This window comes from Paramisgurnus dabryanus, chromosome 10 (assembly GCF_030506205.2).
Source record: "Paramisgurnus dabryanus chromosome 10, PD_genome_1.1, whole genome shotgun sequence".
Lineage (NCBI taxonomy): Eukaryota > Metazoa > Chordata > Actinopteri > Cypriniformes > Cobitidae > Paramisgurnus > Paramisgurnus dabryanus.
Window position 1 is genome coordinate 6,206,639 of NC_133346.1, and position 22,952 is coordinate 6,229,590.

The 22,952-nt window shown below is 38.9% G+C and overlaps 1 protein-coding gene across 4 annotated transcripts in view; it reads right to left on the reverse strand.

Moving 5' to 3' along the window:
• kirrel3a (kirre like nephrin family adhesion molecule 3a) overlaps window positions 1-22,952 on the reverse strand; it is a 169,658-nt gene that overhangs the window by 17,845 nt on the left and 128,861 nt on the right. For all 4 annotated transcript variants that reach the window (XM_065261232.2, XM_065261240.1, XM_065261215.2 and 1 more), the window contains exons 6-9: window positions 15,348-15,453; window positions 4,144-4,292; window positions 3,641-3,768; window positions 3,187-3,313 (exon numbers count right to left, since the gene is read on the reverse strand). In XM_065261232.2, the coding sequence (XP_065117304.1) occupies window positions 3,187-3,313; window positions 3,641-3,768; window positions 4,144-4,292; window positions 15,348-15,453 (510 nt within the window). The remainder of the gene's footprint in view (window positions 1-3,186; window positions 3,314-3,640; window positions 3,769-4,143; window positions 4,293-15,347; window positions 15,454-22,952) is intronic.

The following is a 22,952-nucleotide window of genomic DNA, read 5'->3' on the forward strand; positions in this document are numbered from 1 at the left end:
CAGACAGAGATGAAATCATAATAAACATAATCAAAGCGTTCCGTTTTTCCTACGGCAGCAGATTGCGGTTCATTATGTGTCTCTATACAAAAACAGATTTTCGTTTTAATTGGAATTCGGAGGTCTCTATGCGTGAGCACCATCCCATCAATTAGACATCCCAGCAGTAAGCAGGAGTCTTCCGTGCACGCTGCGGATCCGTCTCTTTGGAGAGCGGAAGACAATGCTCATGCTCCTAATCACCCAAGCGCCCGAAGGCTGCGGTCGGGCCGAGGGGTGAGACGCTGATCCGTGCTCTTCCAACAGCAGTCTGTTCAGATCGTGTCCTCTGGGTGAAGCAAACAAATCTGACAGCGGATCATGGCCGCAAATGAGGGCTGTAATTAAACAGCTTTATCTGGCGGGCTCAGACGGGAAACGAAGACAACCCGGGATGTGAAGATTGAGCTTTGTGGGGAAGAGCGCCGCCGCACGTCTCATCCGCTGCCTGTCTCCCATGGATGCTCTGGAGAACAGGGCAATCTCGCACAGAAGGAACACTGCGATCCTTTCTTTCAGAACAGAATGCGTTTCTTCTTTTTATTGGGTTTTTGGAGGGTGCAAAAAGTGCAAACCAAGAAGTTGTTTTTCTGAAAACACTTACTCAGATGAGGGTCAGGAGATATCGAGAAATCGATCGGTTTCCGCGAGGCAGCTCATTCATGCATGTCTTTAAGGAGCCGTGTTATCAAAAAAACTAAATCATCTGGGTTTGTCGGAAAGAGATGTTCTTGCTGCTTAATGGACGCTAATGTAGTTGTTCTTTAATGATCTATTGCATCAGTAATCGTATTTCCCATTTATCATCTCCCTAATCCGTATAATTTTTAATATTTGAGCACCAATGCGTCTCTTAGCCTTTTGTTTAATAACATAAATAGTTTTTGTAAATCAATAGTTAACCTAAAAATGAAAAAGCTTCAAATCTGTAATAATTTCTTATAGAGCAGTGGTTCTAAACTGGGGTCCGGGGCCCCCAGGGGGGGCGCGAGATGGTGCCAGGGGGGCCCCAGTTTTATGACATTTCATATAATACATTCATTTATCATGAATTCTGTGTAATTAAACCCAAAAAGTAAGGCTACTAACCAACAGCACTACTTTCTATAACTTAATATGTTAAAATGTTACATTTTAGAACAGTTTTTTGTCATAAATTTTCTTTGGGGGGGCCGCGAAGGAATGCACCGTACACAAGGGGGGCCGCACGCAGAAAAAGTTTGAGAACCACTGTTATAGAGAACACAACATGGGTTGCTGGGCACAAATGTTTATACTTTTATATACAATAAAATAAATAGGAATGGGCATCTGGGTGATTCTCGCAAAATTAGACATTTTGATATAAAAGTAAGAGTATCAAAATAAGAAGCATACAGTTACAAACATCTCTTCATGTACTATTTTGCACATGATTTCATATGACATCATACAAAACAAATTTTTTTTTTCACATTTAAGGGGGAAATTTTCATTACCGCAACGTGTCCATGACTGGATTTGGGTTCTTTGACATGGAAAAAAATTATAATTAAAAAATCTAAAAATAAAAAGCGTCAGTGCATGTTATACTATAAACATTTACAGTAAAGAAACATGTGGTATTTGGTGATCATTTGTAAATGTAGAGTCAATAATAAGGAATATAAATGTGTCCAAGACCAATTTTCTCATCCTCCGCAACAATTTTTAATCATTGTTTAAGCCCTCAAGGAACTAACATTTAAAAAAAAAATGTTGGAAGGGACATAATTGACTGTGACACTCAAGATGGCTACCAGGTAAGCAGTTCTTATTGTTTCTCTCCAGATAAAAGTTGAAATTTTGTTTGTCATAGTACCTAGACAACTTTTTAGTTCTCATTACCGAAACATGAGTTTGTAAATGCATATATTTAATGTAATATCATGTTGCGGTAATGATAATTTTTGATAATGTAAATAATTCTATAGGAAATATTTTTTTAAATACTCAAAACATTTTTTTTAAATTTTTTAAATTCTGATGCTGGACATCATCTAAATCTGGATTTCGTGAGAATCACCCATATAAGCAAGATCCACAAGCACTATAAAACATCTGCTATATCCTAAGTCTACTAACAACAAAACATTTTAAGCCATTTGAATTCTGGTAAGTTCCTCAAACAGTTATCATGAGGCTTAAGATAGCTTAGAAAATAGCACAGGAGTCATATAGACGTACTCTTATGGTATTTTATATATTTTTATAGCTCGACAGTTCCTGATCAATAAATGCTTTTGCAGAATGAAAAAGAGCAGGGTGAAGACGAACATCTTTTGTGCCGAAGAACGACACAAGTGTGAATAATAATATCAGAATTTTAATTTTGGGATAAATTATTTCTTGAAAAGGACATAATCACTTGAGAGTCAGAGTCACAGACCGACCATCCTGCATCTCGACATTCAAGCACAAGAGGAAAAACAGCAATGATTAAGAATTCATAGAGCATTAAACAGGCTTATTGCCTCAAAGGAGCTGGCCAGTGTTATTGCAAAGCCCGGAGGACTTAAAAGTTTCCATCTAAACAAATGAATATACCATACAAAGACCCATAACAATTTTTCATGAGCTACTCTAGAGAGAGAGAGAGAAAGAGAGATAGAGATTACCAATAAAATGATGCCTGCAACAGTACCAAACAAATAAATATATGTATAAACAGTGTTTGCTAGTGAAGTGTTGTGGTACCCAGAATTTTTTGATTGCATTTCATGGCGAAGCACTTCTCGAAGCGAGGGGTTAATCAATATGCTTATATTGATTCAGAAAACCTGGTTTCTGAATCCTTAAAGCCAATCACGGGTCTGCATGTGCCCCAGAGTCATACGCTTATCGACGAGCGAGAAGAAATGATGAGAGCCATTGGAGATCATCTCTTCTGATTACGCCGTCCAGATCTTTAAGGGTCATAGAGTATTTCTTTATTATCATTGCAAAGCTAAACAGTGCAGAAAACATCCCCTTAAGCCCGGACGAACTGCGGCTCGATCCCGCGTTCGAGAGTCTCCTCCGGCTCTCGTGTGTCAAAGCAATCAAAACCCGAAAGCAAATGAGAATTTGGTTGAAGAGTCCAGCTCGCATCAATAGATGGAACACAAACAAAGCGTTGTGAGTGTTTACCATTGACGGTCAGGGTGACCTCCTTCTCTCCCACTCCGACCCGCGGCACCACGGCACGGCAGACGTATTTCCCGGCATCCTCCTGTCTCACTGCCTTCAACGTAAGGGTGTTGTCATTACTGAGCACCTGCAAAGTAACAGATGTTTGGAAAACTTCGCAGGCATCATTAAAAAGTTTCTTTTTCTTTTGTTGAAGCGAAACAGAATCTATAATTAACCATCACTATAGTCACATGCAGATACATACACAAATACATATTTTTTAACTTCAGAGTTATGAGATCCTACCAGATGACGACCCAGACAAACACAATGTGCTCCACTGTGGGTCATTAGCCTCAGAAACTCAACCGTCACAGCTGTTATCTTCACTTCTTGTGCTCATCACATCCATATGGAAGATTTAATCAAATTCTACTTGATTAGATTTATAAGAGTAGAGGTAAATACGTACAACTCCGTGGCCTCTTTTCATCCAGACGATGGTGAGCGAAGGGTTTCCGATCCACGCGCAGCTGAAGACGGCATCAGATCCACGGTCCACCTGTAAGCTCTGAGGTTCTGCGGCCAGACGTGGCCCGACTGCGGCACAAAATCACGCACGTGTTTTTTTTTTTTTTTGCATATTTTATATCTCACCCATGTATTTAAAATGCCATGTGAAGATACCAGCGCACATACCAGTATATTAGTCTAGCAAGTGTTGTTGAAGTGCAAATGAAATATGACAACAGTGCAGAAGAAAACCTTCAGTGAATAAATTCTCACACAAAACTGTAGCTTTAAAGGATGTGAAATATCACGACTTGTGATACATTAAATATATTTCATAATGGTTTTCTTCATTCATATTCACTACAATTCAGATAAAAACAAGCACAAGGGTTTGGAACGATATTAAAAAATTCTTCTTTTTGGGTTCAGTATCTGATCATAGAAATGTTAAACAGAACTCACAGTAAACGTCCACGTTACGGCTGATGTTGGTGCTGCCCAGGGCGTTGGTGACCTCACAGGAAACAGGTTCAGTAAAGAAAGAATGATCAACCAGCACTTCATAAGTGTCTCCTGTTGCCTCTGTGATAATACTGCCGCCCTTTGCCCATCTAATTATCAGTCGGAAACAAAAACAGACAAGAAAAACAACTGATGGATGTCTGCTACAAAGATCAAAGCCTGTAGGAGAGGGTTTTTTGCAGACAAATGACTAAGATTTGCATGGTCTAGTGAAACAACAAAGGCATCCCCCACAATGTCTAACATAATTTTCAGGACACTTTTTTATTTTTGTCTCTGTGCTGGCAGACCGTGTCTCCTTCAGCAGAAGAATAACAGGAAAACAAGGTTTTAGATGCCGTCTCCGTCATTGGCACTCTTTGATGATGTAGTCATTACATTTAAATGTGAAGAGAGAAACCATGGATGGCGTGGTAGTGCAGTTTCACATGAGAAGATCAAGCGCTAAACAGACTTTTGCTTGGAAAATGGATTGTGTAACAATAATGAAGAGAACTTGTAATGAATGTGTTGGTCATGCAACAGTGTGCATTGTTACATCACGAGTCCTTTTGATTTGATTTTTCAGCCTTTTTAGTACATTTACTGGCAGTAATAGGAAAGGTAATGATGGGGAGAAGAGGAATGCAAAGGGTAATGATGCGACTCAGACTCAAACTGTCAAGACGTGCGTTAACCACTTGGTCAGCTGCTTATAAACTTTGTGCCTTGTGACCCATTTTTGTTTTCAACATTTTTGTGACCCCCTTACATGTATCCAGGGTGAAAATTCTGATAATACAGTTTTATTGTTGAATTTCCAGTTCACCTAACCTGCATGTTTTTGGACAGTGGGAGGAAACCGAAGCACCCGAAGTAAACCCACTCTGACATGGGTAGAAGATCAGTCCCTCCATAAAAACGTAATTATGCGATCGCATGATTCAATGCATGCAACACTTTCGCCGCATAAATTGCAGGGGCTTGCATGATTTCATAATCCCCGCATTTTCGTAGCAAAAAGTAATATATATCTTCGTAGAAAGTTGATAAATGTTGCATTTACTTCACATATGCACAGCCATGTCCCTTGTTGTCATGGGAATGTTAGAAAGTGATGTAATTACGCGACGTGAACATCAATGAAAAGCTGCAAAAGCGGCAAACAGTTTTTGGAAGTTCATGCGATTTAATAGCATAAAATTGCATAAATATTTCGCATATTCCATTGATTTTTTTAAAGTGCCACAAGATCAAGGATTTTTGCCCGCAACAATCACAAAAAAACTGCGTTTTTCTGGAAGGACTTGAAGATGCAAACTCCACACAGAAAGACCCAGCTGAGACTTAAACCGGGGACCTTCTTGTTGAGGCAACAGCGCTACCCATTGTGCCAGCCCCTCATAACATTTTAAGCACAAGAAAGGCTCCCTAAATAAAATAACTTGTGACTTTAAAAATCTGCGCAACAAACCTAAATAATAAAATAAAACGAGTCTCCTGCTATCCCATCTCTTGCATTAAGTTAAAACCTCTGCACTATGTAATGGCTCCAACAGTAACATTTTGGCAAAGTTTCCTAACTGTGGGTTCACACCAGCCGTCAAATTTGCGTCTACCGCGTCTGGTTTGCCGCTTAAACATTTTGAGTTTATTCGCTTCATTCACGCGTGAAAGCCGCGTGTGAAATTCTAGTCATTGAGACATTCACGCGGAAATTTGCGTCATGGGCTTCTGCAACTCCGCTCGCTTCCTTTATAGAGACAGAGCACAGTTATGCAAATTTGAAAACCACGCCCACCCGGGGGAACAATCAAACCGTCTCCATTGACATAAGGTGTGTTCGACTTCATGCGGCGCTGCGCAGACCGATCGGTGGCTGACTTGAAGCAGTGCATTCCGGTTAGTAATCTTGTCCAACTTCAGCTGGCGCTGCAGGCACGTGACTGTGTCATATGGTTTTTAAGTACCGCGGGAGCGTTTCGAGAGTAGCCGGCTAGCTCAGCCGGTGCAGCTTCTCCAGAGCGGCTGCACGGAGTTGTGATGACGACACAGCTTTACGTGATTGGTCGCCTCACTGATGACAACGATCACGTGCGTTTCAAGTTTAATCCAACCTTTATGCTGCGTTCCAGGCAGGTTTTTAAACCCGTGAATTACGACTTCAAAACCACGACACGACTCTATGCGTTCCAGGCAGCCTGTAACCCGTGTTTTTACAACCTTCTACCTGTGAAAATGCAGTGGAACGGCAGTCAAACTTGTGACTTCCCACCCGTGAACTCGTACTAGATCGATGTACTCCCAGTTCAGAGTCGTGAGTTGTGGTTTTGAAGTCGTGATTCACGGGTTACCGGTTGCCTGGAACGCAGCATTAGTTCCACTAATAAACATTATAAATTCATGTTTTAAAATAGGAAAAACACTTTAATATGCTTAAATATGTTATATTGTGTCGTGTAATAAAATAAAAATGACAATAACAAACTATATTGGTATTTTAATAATATAGGCTTGTTTCCCGTTATTTTCGGGTATACAGTATAAGCAGCAATTAAAATATTCAATATAAAATGTTTCTGGTTGCAACTTTTTATTAAAAGGTTTGTTTTATCAAATTCAGCATCTAATTCACTTCATTTGCGATTAAAAACAAGGAAACACGGCGCACACGTCACTACGGCAAGCAGCAGGTGTCCGGCTTAACGGCTCCGTCTTCAGTTCCTCCCTCAACTGCAAGCGGCAAACCTCGCCGATCGGTCTGCGCAGCGCCGGATGATCTCGAACACACCTTTTGTATTGCGAGAGGCTGCCTCCTTGTCATTTCTGGCTAATAACAAAAACAGAATAATGCCTAAAAGCTGCTGTGCTACAAGATGTACAGATAACAAGCCAAAAAACCCAGAAATAAGTTTTTATAAGCTGTCGAGCCGTAAAACTCAGCCTTTAAGGAGAAAAAAGTGGATCACCGACTACGTTTCGCCCTAGTGGACACATTTCTTTCAATAGTAATACTATGAAAAGTTGCCTGTTTCCACTTTTGTGTCTTTAAATGCTCGTTTTTTGGGCTCGACAGTTTATAAAAACTTATTTCTGGGTTTTTTGGCTTGTTAACTGTACATCCTGTCACACAGCAGCTTTTAGGCATTATTCTGTTTTTTGTTATAAGCCAGAAATGACCAGGAGGCAGCCTCTCGCAATACAAAGTCAATAGAGATGGATGGATTGTTTTCCCCCCGGTGGGCGTGGTTTTTAGGTTATGCTGCGCTCTGTCTCTATGCATGTCACTACCAGAGCAAGCTCCCAATTGGTTAATGCGGTGCGTTTTTCCGCCAAAGTTCACATTTTTCACCTCGGGTGTTTCGCGCTAAACGCCTTATTCGCACCGTGAGACCTCCAGACGCGCGTCAACGCATCTTCACATTGACTTTACATTGAAATCACTCGCGCTTGACGCCTCTACCGCGACTGGTGTGAACGCAGCATTAGGGGTTTTTGGGAGGGACAGAAGCTTCTATGTGAACCCACAGACCTGAAACAGGACATATTTGATGGCTTCACCTGTCAATCTCACGAGTACGACAAAAAAAAAACCCTAAAGAAACAGATCACACAAATGAACTTCGCAAAAATTGATTAACCATCAAACGTGATTAAAATGAAGAGATTATCACAGCAGGTTGTAGTCACCTCATCACCAATTCAAACGAATGTCGAAATAGGCTTATTACATCCTATTATTTAAGAAAATTAAATTTTATAAATTCCATTAATGCCAATAGTCGTTATAAGCAGTTTATGAAATTATTTTAATCCCGTATTTGCTTCTAAAATAGGAAAATGCTACGAAACAATTTCCATGGATCTTTCACATTGAAGTGATTAACTGCCTTACTTTAATTTAATCAACACCCAAAGCAGTCTGAGAAATGACAGTATCCCTGCCAGAGACGTCTACCGCAGTACTCTTTCACAGGCTCTGATGAAGGTGTAGAGGGATTGTTTTGACATATTCGAACAGAAAACATTACGTAACACATCTGTCAAAACTTAAATGCGAGATAAAACGTAGTAACAAACATATACAAAACATCAGAAAAATGGTGCCTACCCAGAAAGACAAATGTAAACTCAGACTCATCTCTGTCTTCGCAAAACAAACAGAGATCAAATCCATGCGCTCTATTGCATATTCTACTTTCTTTGCATTATTCAACAGCGCAGTATAAATCTACTCGCAACAGAATGAAAAAACACACCGGAAAATTGTTTGAAGGTGTAAAGTGATACAGCACCCGTGGAAAAGAAATTGTTTGTCTTTTTAAGATGCCGCAGGAGGGCTGATGTCAATTCACCGTATTTCGGATTAAAACACTGGGTGGTACGAACGTCTCTCCAAAGCAAGCAATCAGCCTCACGGATGCCGATGCCCACGGACGCCACGGCTCAAACCTGCACACTTGCATCAAATGTTCAGCACGCCCAACAGAGCGACTTCCATTAGACACTTCAGAGGTGACAAATGAGGATAAGACAAGACAAATCACCTACGCCAGAACAAAGCCCCCAACCCCAGCGTTGACAGAAAGCCCCCGGAGAGACAAGAAGCACATACTTTATTCACAGGCAGAGAACCGTCCGTCTGTATCCATCTATACACGGCCCACTTTGCTGTTCTCCAAGTTCAAAAAGAAAACAAACATTCATGGCCAGGATGACTGGAGACGGCGTGAAAAATACTCTCTCTTTTCTTCCTCACCACGGTTGGCTTATTCTTGGAGTGCTGGGGCTTTTCTTGAACTCTCTGTGATGGCTTCACGTTTCAGGGAGTTATTTTGATGGAAAGAGATCTAGGTTTAGCTGAAATTAAAAGGGCGAGACCTCATGAAAGAAAGAGTGAAAGTTTTTATGTGATTTCTCTGTCAGTATGAATTTCACTCACATCAGATCGCACACAGACTGACTCTCTGTGACTAATGCAACGCCTCAGAAATCTTTCATCATAAACACAGTTCCCAGTGCTTCTTCAAGCGACTGCTATATGTAATGATAAAATCATTTAATGCTTACGTCTTATTCACTAGATTTAAATGATATGAGCCTGTATCATATCACATTTGTACAATGGGGTTCAAAAGTCTTGAGTCTAGTTCATTGTATAACTTGAGATAAAATACATTTCATTGTATTTAGTATGTGGTCTTATGCTTTAAAGTCCCCATGAAATCAAAACTAACAATTTCTTATTTTTTAATGGAATATTGCAGTGTTCATTATAAACAATTTATCTGTGTGGGTCATTTTTTTGTTTTATTCACTTGTCCTCACTTGTATGGCGGTACCACTTTTAGCATAGCTTAGCATAATCCATTGAATCTGATTAGACCATTAGCATCGCTTGGTTACTTTCAATGGCAGGGGACAATTTTCGACCAGTGCGTAATATCACTACGCCTGATGCAACGATGTTACATCAGTATAGTCCTTGATTATTACGCCAGAATGAGAGTATAGTTCCTAGCCATATCTGCCTAGAAAATCGCAACTTTTATTTTCCGTCAGTCTTACTACACGATGTAACTACAGAAGAGTCAAGTTTTAAATAGGAAAAATATCGAAACTCTTTGGTTATTTTTAGGCGCAATGCTAATGGTCTTATCAGATTCAATGGTTTGCTAAGCTATGCTAAAAGTGCTAGTGCCAGACCCGGAGATCAACTGAACGGACTCCAAAACAGTAAAAATCAAATGTTTAACTCTAGGGGAGCTGGAAAATGAGCATATTTTCAAAAAAAGTGGAATGTCCCTTTAATATATTAGGGTATGAAATTATATATTGGGCTATCATTTTGCTATTATGACATGCATTGAGATATGATTCACTTTAAAACACAAATGTAAACTTTTTTAGTGTACCGAAATCAAACGATTGATTTGAATATGCAAAAGTACACTGGTTCAAAAACTGCCGCCAAAAGCAGCGATGATACATCATGTTTGATTGTCAAATGGCATTGGCTCTTGTGTGTATCGTGACCGACTGCATCATAACGTTAGCTAAGAATGTGAAACGCTATTCATGCTCTAATGATTTATGAAATAATTAAATGAGTCTAATCGGATGTACAGCATGGCAAAAAATATTAAAACGTCTGTATAAGCCCCTGGTCACTAAAGAGTACTAATCGCTTACGTAACACTTTAGCTACGTACATTGACGTCGTAATATGGTGCTTGCTAATAGGCCGTTTTTTTAGTGGACAGTCTCGTCGGACGTATAATGCATTCAGTCATTGCACTCTGTACTTTAGGCATCTGTTTTGGCCATTAAAAAAATCCATATTGATTAAATCCCCTAATAACACAGAGGTCTGAGAGATCACCTCGCATCAGATTCCATTAGACATAAAATAACTCTGCGAAATTATGAAAAGCCTTGAATGAAAAATAAGACTCAAGGTCTTAAATGGGCATCATGACCACCAAACATAAAGGCTTTATTTCTGCTAATTAATTTACAGCTTCACTAATCTCATTTCAAATGCCACAGGAGAACAGTGATGGGTTTTATCTTCTCTCAAGCGTCTGGACCGGACGACTCCAACAAGCGAAGCTATGTTTTGTACTTACGAAAAACTACAAAAACAACAAAGTTAAATTAATTTCCATATTTATGTAAACAAAATGAACATGAATAAAATATTGGCTAGTGAAAATAATCCTTCCTCTTTCTAGTGAGGCAGTTCTAATCCTCTCGGAGGAACGGTGTAATGCCCGCAGGAAATCTTTCGCAATCAGTAATGACTTTCTTCGTAATTAGTTGGGCTTCTGTGTTCCTGCAGTGTGAATTCGGATGCCGTTAGAAGCAAATCTCCGTGTAGAGTTTCCCTGTTCCTGATTGATGGTTTTGCGAAGTTACATTTGGACAAGGGTTCGGCCTGTGCTACTCGTCTGAAGTCTGCCGTGGCGGGTCAGGGGACAGAAGATACACAATGTTCGGTGAGGGCCGGTGAGATCCTTTGCCCAGCTGGTTGAGGGTACAGAAACAAACGTCTGGTGTGTGTCTGTCTCGTCTTCTTAAGACCTCTGCTACATGAATAATGGATTAAACTCTGCCGGGGTGGCAGGTGAAAGCATCTCTCACTCCATGCTGATTAAAAACTAGACACTACGTGTGAAGACGCCTTTCACATCACGATGAGCATCTCAGGAGAAAGATCATGAAGATTATGAAGAAATTATGAAGATGGAGGACAGTGGGAATAAAATGTTGATTGAAGTGACCATGGGTAATAATGTACAATATCTAATACAGAAGAAGCATCTCCATTATCTGCTATTTTAATGAGAGGTGATCTGGGACTGAATTTTGTTATTTTTATTGTTTAGAAGTGTGGCTGTGGGCCTCATGCAGCACATAGACGCTCAGTATTCTGTGGATTGCTGTCTGGGAAATCACAAAGCAAATTACTTCGATTTAATGCAATTTTTAGTTTTGTTCTTAAAGTAAAATATTAAAGTAAAACTTATAAGGCAGTTATTTATATATTTTGCTGTAGCGTGTCAGTAGAAATCATCAGTTTACATTCCCAAACATTATTTTTGCCAGTATTTGCAATAATCCAATGAGATTTTAGTAAGCGTCTTGGAGACATTGTCACAGTTGTTCTGGATTTTTGTCTCTATTTCTTTATGTAATAATAGACAGACTCGATGATGGTGGACTCGATCTCTGTGTGGAGCACCGACTGTTGTCAGACTCCTTGTGCATACAAAATCTCAACTGGTTATTAATTTCAAAAAGAACATTTGAAAATGTAAATTGATATTTTTATACTGACTCACTGCAGAAAAATATATAAATAACTGACTTAAGACCATTTTTTGAGGCACGAATGTGCCTAAAGGCTAGGCCACTATTAAAGATTTGTAATACCTCTAATGCTACATACACACCAAAAGCGGGGCATCCCGTTACTCGCGGGACTTAACTTAGTGTCATGCGTATTTTTCGCTCAAGTTGGATATTTTCAACTTGGGCGAAGACGCGTTTGAGGGGAATAGCGCGTGTTTTCGTGGCAAACGCGCCGCCCGTATTGTCTTATTCGCATCGCCCCATGCGATGACGCATCTGATCGCGTCTTTGCATTGACTTTGTATGCAATCTACTCACGCAAATCGTTAAACTCGCATCTGGTGTGAACCCACAGTAAGAACACAAATATACCAAAAAAAATCAACGTTTCGTTAACGTTTAGCAAACCACACACCACAGATCTCAGACGGACATAAAAACAAGGCTTTAATATAATGTGGACTGCTTTTTACATCTCTCATGTCCATCTTACTTTGGACTGTAACTGCTGCAGTTGTTTTTCTTTTAGAGGTGTAACGATAAATCGTGACACACACTCATAATACCCGTTTCGATAACTATTCGGATTTGCAAAGGCGATATTTTGCAGAGCTCTTTCATGTACTACGGCTCTTTGATCAGTAGGAAATCCTTATCAATCTGAAATCACTATGAGTTTGTTTATAACATGCATTCGAAAAACCAACACTCAGCAAACATAATCATTATACATATTCGTTATTATCATGATAATACGTGAAAAGGTTTGAAAAAAAGCAATATAAATATGTAGGCCTGTCACAATAATTACCATATCGACTTATCACAAGATTAAAGCTCAAGTGACACACGCTGTTTCTGCATTTCTGATGTTAATCTGGAGTACCTATAGAGTAGTATGACATCCTTTATACCTCCGAAGAGTCTTTAGTTTAATCAGATTTATAAAAGAAATATAAGCTTTACTGAATCTTTCCGATAACGTACGAAAAAATGAAGAAGGAGGAGTACGAGTCATGCAACACTATACAACTCTTATAACTTATGGTTCACTACATGATCGTGTCATTTATATAATATGCACGCGCCTATTTCCAACATAAGACAAAAGTCTTACTTACCGCATGCAACTCGTGACCCGGTTGGGAAAATCCAGCGGATCAAACACACACGCAAAACTCCGCTGCTACCATATCCATTGTTTCCATAAGGCTGGCTTTCTTTTCCTTACAACCAAAAACACACTTTATCTTTCGTGCCATTGTTGAGTTTTGAAATTAAACAAAGCTGAGTGGCGTGATAAGCTGTTTGCAAGCTCTAGCGTCTCCCGCTGATTGACGGGTGGGCGGGGTTTTCCGGGGAAAGTGCCCATATAAAGAAGTGATGCATATAGAAAACCCTGAAACGTCAGTTGGACCTGTAATCGAAAAAAACTTTCCGAAACTTGTACAAATACTGGCGAAGTGCATTCGGCACAGAAATACTCTGTAACATGTCCAACTGCTTTTTTGACACTTTGCCTACGTTTAGCATGAGGAAACAACTGTGTTAATAAGTCAGAATGCTTGAAATACCATTGAACCCCCCCTTCAATAAACATGGCCTCTGTAGTTTTTTTGTTTGTTTTTTATGGAGGTAATATATTGCTATTTGTTTACATGTGTTTGTTTGCATAAAATGCATGCCATTACTATTTGCATGCCATTACTATTTTAGGCGATTGCACTGCCCCTGTTGTTTCTGTCTGCCTTGGAGGAGTGACACGCGAATGAGACAGGAGGAGAGGAAATTAACATAAACGAGACGGCATGTCCACTTTGTTTAAACACAGTAAAGAGCAAAACAAATAAAAAGTAATCTGAAACATAACCTGATAACATCTAGTGTTTAGATCTGAGGTGTAGCTATAATAAACATGACTGCGCGTAATGGCGCATACTCACAGATGTGATCAAAATAACACTCGTCTAAAGCGTAAAGCCATGATTTACACTGAACAATGACTATTACCTGTTTTAAATTCAAATGCAGCTCAAACAATGACTGGTATACTTTTTATAATATTTATTTGTTTTATTTAGATTTTTTTGCATTCCAATTTCATTGTCTTAATATTCCTAAAAAAAATCAAGTTTGTGTTCTTAGAAAGGGTATACCTGATTTATAATGCTATTTTATTGTTGTTATAAAGTCAGCAACATAAAATGGTCTTAAACTGACAATAATATTGATAATCGACTTATTTCTGGAGCAATAAACCAACTTATAAAAAGCAGGCATTTCATCATAATTCATTGAGAAGCATAGCAAGCAGAATTGCACAATGTATCCCTACACTGCTGATTTCGTCTTTCATCTTATTGGGCATCGTTTCATTCCACGTGACAATCTACAGCATGCATGCAAGTTTGTCCTCTGGGTTTACCCTACATAAACAAGGTTTTTGATCGTATGAATATCTATGATTTTCCGAGCAGATTCAATCACTTTTAAAGGGGACATTTCCCAAAACTTTGTAAGATTTCAATAAATCTTTTGTGTCCCCAGAGTATGTATATGACGTTTTAGCTCAAAATATCATATAGATAATTTATTATATCATGTTAATATTGCCACATTTTTGGGTGTGTCCTTTTGAATGCAAATGAGCTGATCTCTGTACTAAATGGCAGTGCCGTGATTGAATAGTGCAGATTAAGGGACGGTATTATCCCCTTCTGACATCACAAGGGGAGCCAAATTTCAATTACCTATTTTTCACATGCTTGCAGAGAATGGTTTACCAAAACTAAGTTACTGGGTTGTTCTTTTACACATTTTCTAGGTTGATATAAGCACTGGGGACCCAATTATAGCACTTACACATGGAAAAAGTCAAATTTTCATGATATGTCCTCTTTAACACACAACCACAGTACACCACAGAAAAAAAATAACATTTGAGACTTTACCTAGGATTGTTGTAATGGGGGAAATCAGCCCGATTACCTTTTGGTTTTGCAGAGTACTGTATAACTCCTGTAAAATGAGCTATGCTACTATGGCCAATTTTTTTGTATATAAAGCAGCAGCCAAACTTCACACATGTGCATACTGAGTCTCTAAAAATATTTTCCTAGGATCAAATGAATAAACATGAGCACATAAATTTAACAAGCATACTTGACGAAAATGTGTTGACATATAAAATTCATGCACGTTTTTCCATGTAGGCACACTGTTCACTAAAACACCTGTTCACGAGTAAGAAGCATGCTACACTGCAGAAAGAAAGAAAACCATTATTATGGGCCGTGTGTGAAAGCTCTTACCTGTAATGAGTGACGGGGGGATTTGCTTTAGCAGCACAGTGAAACTTGACCAGATTGCCTTCCAGAACAGGCTGTGGATCCACCGAGAGGTTCACCAGTGGGAAATCTGAAGGAACAGAGAGGCCAGTCAACTTCATTTTCCCAGGGAGCGTCTCAAAACGCCCATTAATAAACACTCGTCAGAAAGATTCATTGCAGATTAAAGAACAAAGTAAAAAAACTCTAAAAAGTAGGAACGGCTCGATGACTCTTTTTTCAGTAATGAGAGCTACTTTGCATTAAGATTAATTGGAGCTGTAACTCGCCGTCTAATTGCCGAATTAGAATTTAAACAAGTTTTAAAATGAGCATGATTAAAGAGAGTTTTTGCCGAAATGAACAAAAAAGATTGATTGCGCAAATTAAACAAACGGCGGCCGAATTCACATTAAGGAAAAGCGATATTTACCTCCAGACCTTTTATTGAGCTGTTTCGAAGACAATTACATTTTATTTAAGTGAGTTTAATGTGCCACTAAAATTCTTTTTTGAAGTAAGTTCGCAATTAATTTGTGCTTTAAAGTGCACACCAGTTTAGATGTCTGTTACCTAAGAACAATGAGACACAAACAGTTTCCTCTTCTCCAATTACACCCAAAGAGACACGCAGGAGTGACAGGCAACAGATAAAAAGTGACAGCGGACAGACAGGAACTGACACACATACGCCTGAAAAAACCCTACCTCTGAGAGCACTGATTGTGCCGTGTTTGTTTGGACACAAGGCATGTTGGACATTAACAAGGCCAGCGATGGAAACATCAGCACCATACCAACAAATCACAGCAATTCTAGACAGCAGCGCTTCCATCCTGCTGTTCCCCCCCCACAAAATCTCAAACTTTAATATGAGAAAAGCTTCCACAGTCTGCCCCAGTCCTGTCAAAGCACAGTGGACAGATCTGTCACCTCCCACAGGTCTGAATGTGATTAGAGGCCTCTGGAAAGCCCGGACACAGCGCTAGGTCTGATTTCTCATTAGCAGTCTGCTCCCGTCATTCGCCGAACGTATTTGTACCTAGGACAGATGTTTCATTCAAAATGCCTTATGGTGTGGGACTAGTCATTTAAAACTAACCTGCAGGCTTTCTGAATTGCACAGAAATATCGACAGGTCCGAACGCATTACAATAACAACAATAAAGTGATCGCAGTTCAAAAACGAAAAACTGGACGCCAGTAAAAACATCATATGTACAGAACCAACATACTGTGGATTTTGAAAGCTTTGTTTGGTTGCCAACAGTGTTGGGGAAAGTTACTTTTAAAAGTAATTAGGGATTTAGCGATTAATCGTGCAAATGCGCGTTTTCTCAATGAATGAATTTAAATGAAATACGGTGAAATACGGGCACATCCAAAAGCCAGAGGGCGCTCTCGTGCATAAACTACAATTGTGCCACAGAAAAAGTAGCATTTCAAACGCTAGTCCGGGAAATGTCTAGAAGAATATTTATATCGCTGTTCTTCAGATTGTTTCAGGTATTTTCATGATAATAAAGAATATTTTGAATGATTTTGTTTAACGAGAGTTTACATGCATGTAATAAACGACTCCGACTCATAATTATTTTAGATTTATAAGGACTTCCTACTGACCAAGACGCCATAGTACACACACCAGCTGCGCATGAAACACAATATCGGAGCCTTGTGATTCAGACTTGATTTTAGCGGGTCTTTTTAATGGGACACACGATTTATTGTTACAGCCCTAAAAGTAATGCATTACAATATTAAGTTACTCCCAAAAAAAGTAATTAATTAATTACTTAGTTACATTTCATGGAAAGTAATGCTTACGTTACTTTTAAGTTACTTTTGCGTTACTTTTTCTTGATCTGTTTCAGGCCTTGTAGGTGTTTTTTATGACTGAAAAGTTCTGCATTCAGAAATTGCATATTTCATCACAAAAATGTCGAGCTCTGGCCTGCCATCTCAGTTTTTGTCTCAAACTGTTCCCACACAGGCGTGTACACAGAGTGCATAATGTGACTATGTACAGTTTAAATCGGTACATAGTTTTTTAAAATCAAATTAATTAAACTAAAAAAGTAACTTGCATTACTTTTAAAAAAAAAGTAACTCAATATTAATGCGTACATTTAAAAAGTAATGCGCTACTTTACTCGTTACTTCAGGAATGTAATATTATTACGCAATGCATGTTACTTGTAATGTGTTAAGGGCTCGTTATAGTTGTGCGTAGGTCATACCGGGTAGCCGCGACGGCGTAAGTTCCGCGACGGTTTTCATTTATACTTTTGCGTTGTCGTCTGCATCGACGTGCAAACACACACGCCGACCACTGGTAGGCAGTATCCATGCGTGTAACCACAGTAGAAGCTTAACTGTCAATGAAGAAGCAGCTTGGCAAGTTAACCCACAAACGAAGAAGAAACAGCAACTTGTTGTGTATGATTTGAGAAGACTCACATTGATGGAAGTAAATAAAAGCGTCTTTTGTTGCAGTATCGATTTTTCGATTAATCGTTTTTGTAAACGTGGTCGATTCAAAATCGATTTCAAAGAGCAGAATCGATTTTTCCTTTCATATTTATTTCCGTAAAAATTGAACGTAAGATTAACGTTAATCTAATCACTAGTCTTCTTCACTAGGTGTCACCCTCTTTTTTGAGTTTCGCAATGCTACCAAGGAGCGAAAGGCGAGCCTGTAATTCATTCATTTAGTGCTTAAAATGGCGGGTTCAGGTGCTTTAACGACTTTGATGCAACCTTCACTTAAAAAGTCAGAGGTATGGAAGAATTTTAGATTTCGCAAGCAAGACGACGACGAAAGTGTTGTGGCTTTTAATTTTTGTTTAATTAATTACCCACTTGTAAACTGCTGTTCACTGTTCTTTTTTTATTAATATAATATTTGTATTACATCTATTATTCATTGAGTTGAATCAAGAATCGAGTTTAAAAACAGATTCGAGAACCAGAATCGAAAATCGAAATCGAATCGATTTGATAGCTTGTGAATCGAAATCAAATTGATCTGGAACATCTGAATCGATACCCAGCCCTTGTTTTCACCGTTGCAAACAGTAATACCTATGACACAGTTTTTTTTACCTGACGGGAGGGGTTCTGGTGGACCAATCACAGCACTTGCGCTCAGCATAGAACTGACGCGCTGTTAAAAATTCTGCGAGGTGCACGTCAGGCTACGCAGAGCTACACATAGGCTACGGATAACCTACGGCGTAGCTACGCCGTAGAGCTACCGCACGACTATAAATTGGGCTTTACCCCCAACACTGGTTGCCGATGAATTACATTTTAACGATTTTACAATTGAGATGTTTCCGTTTTGTAATCCCATTCGAATATGCAAACTTGTTACGAAAGTGGCATGTCCTCTAAATGTAGACGCATGCATCTATTTTGGAGAGAGGACTCGGGGGGATGCGAGTGTTTTCTTGAGCCTGATAAAGTACCTCTTGTCAGTTCCCTTTGTGTGGAGTGAGCGCGTTCGCCCGACTGGAGCTCACGAAAGGCCCCAAGACGCAACTCTGTGTGCGCATATGGTCATTAATTATTCCTAACAAACAGCATTGTTTCAATCGTGCTCTTATTTACAAGGCAATTACTGGAAGAAGTTGAGAGTCACTCTTCTCTCCTGGGTACTAATTCTTAAACGAACCGCGCAGCGAGACCTAGAAGTTAACAGCTTGAAAGATCCTAACGCCACGTTCGAGCAAAGGGTCAGGTGGCGCTACCAGCAGAGCATTCCCTCACTGTAAAGAACATCAGAGACGGTATGATAAAACCGGATATCAAAACGCGTTAACGAAAGGGGTAGAAATGAAGTGGGATGGATTGATGTGGGCTGCTAGCCGAAGCGAGACTTGAGAACACTTTGGTGAAATATGAAACGTGTTGTTTAACGAGGAACTTTTAATTACAGAATGCGGTTCAGAAGCGGTGATGACCTTTAAAAGGAGAACATGTGAACACAGAAGAAGGAGAGAGCTGGAGATGTGAATGTCAACACATGGTAGATTAATGCGTATACGTAGAGTCGAAGATTGGTCGAGTCCAGAGATGCTTATCCAAATAGTGTTGTGCGAAAAGGAGCCACCAAGAAACTTCTCGAATTGTCATTACTCACCATCTAGTCATTTTAAGTCTGCCTTGTGGGGAAAATCAATAAAATCTAGAATAGAAGGCTTAGATGGTTGTCAGACTAATTAAAAAGTAGCACCCATATCACTGAGGAACTTCAATGGAGATACAAACCCTTAACTTAAGCACACCACACACTGTAAGACCATTTGCTCAGGGCCAAACAGATTAAAGAAATGCATATATCCACACAATTTCCCTGGAATAAAGATTAGCAAAGGCCAGCATGAATTTCAATGATGGACCAGACTGGTTTATGTTGGTTTGATGCTACTATATCTGGTGAACTAGTATAGCAATTAATATTATATTATATATACATAAAAAATATATATTTAGGTATTTAACTTTATACCAAATTCTCACTAGTCAAGAAATTTGAAATGACTTGTTAACTAAAAGTGCAACAATTTTGCGTTTTAAAGATGTCTTATAGCTGTCCAAACATGTCTAGGCTAAAATGAGACAAAATTTGGGCTGCCTGTGAAGATTTAAAAAAATAAAAATAAAACCAAACACCTTGTAATCACTGTTGACTTTGCTTAATAACAAGTAATTTTGGCCAAAACGACCAAATTTAAGTTAATGTTGGCTAATATAATATAACCACTATATCGGCTCTAGTTAACCTAGACATTGAAATGACAGCTATTGCTCGCTGGGAAGGGTCGAAAGAGATGAGAAACTCCTAAAGGAGTCTGACTAAATAGGCCACCACTTTCACAGCCATAAGTCTATAAATGATTAGAAGCAAATGTTTCCTGTCTAGTATGAAGAGAAGGGCCAGAGCGGCTCAGTAATAAATGGAAAGCAGCAAACTATTTAGGTCACCAGTGACTCATATGTCATCAGATCGGCGGCGTTTATTAGCTTTATACTTTAGGCATAACGCAAAAACTTCAGAAGAAAAGAAATCATAAGAATCGAAACAATCTCTCCGTCTGTTGATGAACTCATCCAACTCTTTCACATTGCTGTATTTGATCAAGCCTGCGGGCTTTATAACTGCTGTTGTTGGGCAATTACCTACAGAGAAGGAATAAATGGAAAACAGCATGATAATTTGAAGATATAATGGGAGTGTTTTCTTTAAATAATCTTTAAAAATAGTGTGGAAAAATGGTGATGGCAGGTAGCAGTCTGCATGTTTGCAAACTCTAGCAATGCAAAGGTATATGTATCTGTAACGAAACAAACAATGACACAAATGATTACATGTCTTATATAAAACATGCCATGTTTTGTTATTTTTTAAATAATTCTTACTTGCCGTGAGCGTTAGGGCATCTATTACACAGCGCTGTGGGTTTTTAATAAACATAAGTTTACTTATTTTTCTAGTTCAGGGGTTTTCAAACTTTTATTGTCAGCTGAATCCGTTTGTTACATTTCTAGGCTGTTCCCCATCAGACTTCAATTCCCATCATCCTCTTCACTTTCTCACCTGAACTGTTTTTTGTAATTATCCTGTCATCTATTATGTTGACTATACCCTGTTGTTTGCCATAGTCTTTGTCTGTTATTGTCTATGTGTATGTGGTTATTGTAATAATTGTCATCGGCTCTTCGTCATCCTCCACCAGCACACCCGTAACACCCCTTGGCCTAAATTATTTACTTAAAGTATCCCCTGATATTTTAAGTAAATATTTAACAGCATATTTGCATGTTTAACTTCAAAACCATTTATTTTTCATCTGTTTTAAAGTTTATATCAGTAGTATTTTTAACATAGTTATTGACTGTCATTAGCAGAAACACACAGGGCTCTATCATACACCCGGCGCAATGCAGCGTAATGCGCAACGCAAGTGTCCTTTGCTAGTTTCAACCTGGCGCAATTATCATTTTCACGTTTAGCACCACGTTGTTTAAATAGCAAATGCATTTGCGCCCAATTTTGTGTCCGTGGGAGTTCTGGTCTGAAACGACGTGTGTTCAGGCGCATTGTTGGCGCGTTGCTATTTTGAGGTGCAATATTGTTTTTGTTATTTAATGAGCATGTTAGTAATATGCGCCTATAAACGGGAAGACAACGCGGGTTTGCTTATCACACACATGGATGCGCAGCAGCACCCAAACGCTTTTAAATGATTAAAAGGATTAAAATGTAAAAGATTATTATTGAGTCTCTTAGATATAAATGAGGACCGATTATGAGACGTTAGAAAGCGTAAAGAGCAGCTTCATCTGTAGCTTGGTAAGTAAATAAATGCTTTGCTTTAACCAAATGCATCTACCCCACGGATTTACTGTATATGATGACTCTGTACCTGTGGATATGGTGAAATGGGAAACATTTTTAAGTAATGCTTTTGAAAAAAAACATGGCACTGTCCGAGAGCTGAAACGGCTCTCCACACGTTTGTAAATTCTTTATCTCTTGTTTGTTACAAATAAAGTTATTTTAGAGTACAAACCTTTTTTTTTTTGCATATTTGCTAATTATTTTATGAGTTTACGGCTTTTAAAAGTTTTAATCCAAAAAATAACCATTTCATTAAAAATGTAAACAACACAATTTTTTTTACATTATTCTTAAACTGGTTGTCTTCTTCCTCCACTTAGTTTTTCAGTTTACAAATTCCGCTTTCTAAATAGGGATTAGACATAGCGCCAGCGCAACTGGCTTTTAAAGGGGATGAGTGCTGAGACTCTTATTGGTTTATTGCACGTTACACCCAAAACACACCCATTACTCATTAACTCTTTCCCCGCCATTGACGAGATATCTCGTCAATTAAGAGAAAACGCTTCCCTGCCAATGACGAGTATTTCCGTCTTTCCGCAATACCGCTATTATCCACTATTATTCCGCAACTTTTTAAACCCGGAAGTATTGCCCTATGGCAAGCTGCTGCATGTCCGTGTCTGTTTTAAAGATCGCTCTGAATGGGATCTCTATGAAAAGTCCGTCACAAAAATGGAATTATCTCTGCTTTTTGCTCAAAATGTGGTGTTTTTGCAGAAACCTACCCATATTCAAATGCTGATTACAAAAGAAATACTGAAGGTAGGATGAAACGTTTTTTTTTTTTGTTTGAAAGCAGAGGGTCTGTTCTTTCATTTGGTATATTGTATGTTTATATATTTGAAGAAGAACATTTTCTGGAAGGCATTAAACTTTTGTGAAAATCATGAAAAACGCTGGCGCTGGCTGGCAACTTTTTTAAAAAATGCTGGCGGTGAAAGAGTTAAGGGAATAGGAACAACCCTTTTCAACCGTGCACTCGGCGCACAAACCATTTTTCCCATCATTAAATTAGAAAAACTAAAAAAGACCGTGCCCTTTAGACAATGCATTTAGATCATTAAAATAGGGCCCACAATGTGCGCCGTTCTCCAACATATCGTTCACATGTGTTACATACTCTACGCAAGTACATAAATGCAGATGAGTCGTTACGCAAACCTAGTTTATTGCCACAAGCG